This window comes from Blennius ocellaris (assembly GCF_963422515.1).
Source record: "Blennius ocellaris genome assembly, chromosome: 12".
NCBI lineage: Eukaryota > Metazoa > Chordata > Actinopteri > Blenniiformes > Blenniidae > Blennius > Blennius ocellaris.
The window spans coordinates 3186751-3191590 of record NC_137661.1 but is presented as its reverse complement, the minus strand read 5'-3'; the positions used below and the strand labels follow the sequence as shown (position 1 = coordinate 3191590).

The following is a 4840-nucleotide window of genomic DNA, read 5'->3' as shown; positions in this document are numbered from 1 at the left end:
TCAATGATACAGAAGATAGAACTGATTGATTATCAATGATACAGAGGATAGAACTGATTGATTATCAATGATACACAGGATAGAACTGATTGATGATCAATGATACAGAGGATAGAACTGATTGATTATCAATGATACACAGGATAGAACTGATTGATGATCAATGATACAGAGGATAGAACTGGTTGATTATCAATTGTGACAAAGTGTGTAACAATCAGTGTAATTTAGAGATGAGATTAGTAGCTTACTATCAGAGTAAGCACATAAAAAGCACAGTTACAGCCGTGTGTACAGCTGCAGTGCGGATTCATCAGTGTTGTGCAAAAACGGGTTCCCGTCCATGGGAGCGCACGCTGACTGGCTGTTGCCATGGGGACGTCTGTTCTGTTCCAACTGCTTTTATTAGCATTCACAGCAATAACGTACAAATATACTAAACTGTATGAACACAGTAAGAACTAAAGTGAGTCTCTGGGAAAGTCTCATACAAAAAACAAACTGCAATTGAGATGATTTACCAATGAGTTGCATGTAAAATAAAGAAATTGTAGATTTTATATTGCTTATTTTATTATTATGCATATGTGATGTGTGATGCAGTTTAGTATATTTTTACATTATGGCTGTAAATCCTGATAAAAGTTGCTGGCAGTACGGTCATGTGCTCTGGAAGCACTGCAGGAGACAGACCACCTCCTCCTCACTCTAGTGACACCAAGTCCAACCACCCTTTTTTAAATCCCTGTTCAAATGTGTGATTCATTCATTGAATAAACAGATCAAAGTGAACTTTATCAGTCTGCTGGGTCTCCACCATGATGTCACTCTCCACCATGATGTCACTCTCCCCCATGATGTCACTCTCCACCGTGATGTCACTCTCCACCGTGATGTCACTCTCCACCGTGATGTCACTCTCCCCCATGATGTTACTCTCCTCCATGATGTCACTCTCCTCCATGATGTCACTCTCCCCCATGATGTTACTCTCCTCCATGATGTCACTCTCCTCCATGATGTCACTCTCCTCCATGATGTCACTCTCCCCCATGATGTTACTCTCCTCCATGATGTCACTCTCCTCCATGATGTTACTCTCCTCCATGATGTCACTCTCCCCCATGATGTCACTCTCCTCCATGATGTCACTCTCCTCATGATGTCACTCTCCTCCATGATGTCACTCTCCTCATGATGTCACTCTCCTCCATGATGTCACTCTCCTCATGATGTCACTCTCCTCCATGATGTCACTCTCCCCATCATGTCACACTCCTCCATGATGTCACTCTCCTCATGATGTCACTCTCATCAGACCTCCACCTTCAGATCACTCTCCTCCACCTCTACAGTCACTGATCTCTCTCAGACTCTCTCACTATTTCCAGAGGTGACAAAGAGCTGCTGATCATTTGTTTTTCTTTTATTAGTGATTCCACTACTGTGACAACAAATAATATAATTTTCCTGACCTCCACCAACATGACTATTTATTTTCTGTCAGGATTTAGCATCAAATTCCGGCGATCAACAGGCTGAATGACGTAGAAATATTGACATGGTACTTTAGCATTTATGGTAGAAAGTGGGCGTGTTGAGGGCGGGAGATGAACCGTCAACCATCAAGGTGGCCTGGGAGCTATGAAAGGACAGTGCGTGCAGATGTGCCTACGCCGTTTAATTAATCAAAATTGCTTGACACGTTAGTATCGCCAGCGTACAATTCTCTTTAATATTGATTACATTTGTTCTCAGTAATGGACACAATTGAAATTGTAGCGCAGTACACTACTTTCATCAAAACATACTCAAGTAAAAGTACTGAGTTTCAAAAGCACTTGCACAAGTACACAAAAAGACTACTCAAGTATTGTGAGTAAATGTATTTATGTTATGTTCTCGCTCTACCTCTGGTATACGTGTGTATGCATATATGTGCGCACATCCTGATCTGTAACCTGCCTGATCATTTTGTTTTGTTCTGTTTACAAACCCTCTTTCTTCTGTTTATTATGTGATGAAAATTTTATAAAACTTTGAATTACAAAATAAACATGAAAATAAACAAATGTGAAAAATATGAATGTCGTTAAAAACAGAATATTCAAAAACTGAAGTAAAATAACAAACACGCAAATGTATAACTTTTTATAATTGCTAAAAATGATAGAAACAACAAAACTAAAGCCCACAAATGGTGAAATGCATATTAGAATTGAGAAAATAAAAGCTAGCAATAAAAAAAACCCTGTTGGAATAATTTATTGTGTATTTATTGTCACACATTGTGTTTTATTTCCTTAGTATTAGCTTTCGCTCATGTTATTTTTAGATGCTGTTAGCTTTAACCATCATTGTTGTCAAGGTGCCAGTACAGAAACATGGAGACTGTCATGGCGGCAATCTGAAAAAGTAAACAAAATCAATTAGCATTGGTGTGATAATAGCGCATTAAGTAAATTAGCATTACCTCCAGTATTCCGATTCCAGCTGCAATCCCGCCCACAATGTTAGCATGCTTCATTAGCATCTCCAGGATCGCTCGGAAGCAGCCCTGAAAAAGAAAGTTAGCATGCTGTTAGATTTGGCTAGCTCGCTAAATTTAAACCAAATCTAGCTTCAGCCACATTTGATTTGCTGTTAGCTTGCAAAGAAGCAATTCCAGCTCTGCTAGCTAACAATAATGTAACTTCGCCATCTGTTAGCATGAGCTTGATATATGACAGTTGGCTTGCATTAGCATGCCAGCTACCTGCATGTTGCTGTGCGCAGCCTCAGCAAGATTACAGGGGGTGGGGCTTCGGCAGCAGCTGGGCGGGAGCGTTCCGGCAGTTAGCTCGAAGTCCGCATAGCTGGAGTAGCCACAACAAGATAGCTACAGGGAGGAAAAACCTTCATTAGCATTTTGCGCTACCTTAGTGCTTTGCACTAACTCAGCATTCTTTACGAACATTAGCATTTTGAGCTAACATAGAATTTGAAAGTGGATTTAAAGTTCCAAAAGTTTGCATGGTGCGATATGGCAACACAGTTAGCATTGTGAGGAGTTACCACGTTACCTGACTCATTGTAGCATTCCAGACCTTCGTCACCATTGGCTCAGTTCCATAATCTTCGCGCAGCATCTTAGTCGCGAATGCTCGCATGATTCCCTCCACCTGCAAACATTAGTTAACATCAATTTTGCTAGCTTAGGACAATATTAACATAAAAATCTTAAACTTTACAAACTGCTCAACTGAAAAATGGGGGGTACTTGCAAAGGAAGTGTACGCTAATGTGACGACTCCAGATGCAACGTTAGCGACGAACACAGCCAGAATCACCGAGAAGAACTGCGAGGAAAAACACATTAACAAACACGTACAAACATCATAAATGGAGATACCATCGTCACCCAAAAATTGGTACGTAAAATGCCAGGCTAGCTTTATGTTTCATGCTAGCTACATGCTAGTTTTATATTCATTTCACATTACAGGCTGGTTTTATTAACTAGTTTAACAGTGTTTAACAATGTTAATGTCTGTTACTTTTACGTTAGTTTCTCGCTTAGTCCAAATAGCGAGTACTACGTAGCTGTATGTTAGCACTCACCGCTAGCAGCTGACACTTGCTTTGTCGTATGGCCCCACCTCCACCTAGAAGCCCTAGCATCAGAAGCCCCGCCCCCAGCACAGCACAGAGAATGCTAACGTTGATCGTGCGCCGGGAGAACGGTGCCAGCATGCGCAGGAAGTAGCTTTCGTCCATGTTAGCCCAGATTGCCACGGTTAGCAGCATCAGTCCGGATAGCTAGAGGGTTATCATCACGAACCAACACTGTTAGCATCATTAGCAGTTGTCTCTAACTTCTTTTTTTTCTATCAACTCAACTTTTCTAGTGGTTAGCTTTAGCATTTAGAAGTGTTAATGCTAACTATGTGGAAATATTGCTGGCATGGTTACATAAAACATACTTACGGAGATCAAAAAGTTGAGTAGGAACATCGTTAGCTTAAGTAACGTGAAGCAGCCCATTGCGGTCTGCCCAAAACCGCATCAGCGAACAAGTGCTTAAAGGTGCTAGCAAAACACAATCATGAAGAGGACATGTTTGAGCTTGATTAGCTACATTAGCATTAGCATGATGATATTTTTAGCTTTCTTTAGCATTTACTTTTACATTTGCTACATGTGCTACATATTAAAAAATAAAATTGCTATACTTACTATGGTTGTTCAAGATATAAATTAATTGAAATTGCGAAGCTGCTAAAATTGCTACACATTCTAATATTTATAAAGAAAGCTAAAATTGGTAAAAATGCAAAAAAGAAAATAGAAAATCAAAATTGCTACAATTACTAAAGTTGTAAAATGTTTGCGGCAATTGCTACTCTTGCTATATTTGCAAAAAAAATTATTAAAATAACAAAATTGCTTAAAAAATTACTTCGAAAAAGCTAGAATAGCAAATCTTGCTAAAATGCCTTGCTACCTTAGCATTTCTGGCTAATCAGGTTTATTTTTTAGCATTTGTATCTTTTCTAGCTTCCTCAGGTAATATCTAGCATAAGTTCGTATTAGCAGTGTGTTACCTGTGTTGCTAACAGCAGCTTGCAGTCTGCAGCAGCTCTGTGAGTCTGTTGCACTCTGACAGGCAGGTGGACGAGGAGGGCCTTGCTATAAGGAGAGGGATGTGGTCATCACATGATGTTATCGGGTTGAAGAAGGGTGGAAATGCAAAATTTACTCAAATGAAGTTGGGATTTGTGGGATGACGAGATTGATGATAACCTGGCGCTTCAAGAGGAGGGGGGGTTGGGCCAACGCATTTTTATAACAATATGTACAT

General features: G+C 40.0%; 1 protein-coding gene across 1 annotated transcript; it reads right to left on the bottom strand.

Annotated features, from left to right (window-relative positions):
* Positions 1-2347: 2347 nt before the first annotated feature.
* Positions 2348-3756, bottom strand: LOC308137102 (tetraspanin-1-like; the record flags this gene model as incomplete). The annotated part of the gene is made up of 6 exons (XM_080505676.1): positions 2348-2407; positions 2474-2557; positions 2756-2878; positions 3063-3161; positions 3264-3338; positions 3601-3756. 6 exons carry the CDS (start codon positions 3754-3756, stop codon positions 2348-2350), a joined length of 597 nt encoding a protein of 198 aa, XP_080361802.1.
* Positions 3757-4840: the final 1084 nt, after the last annotated feature.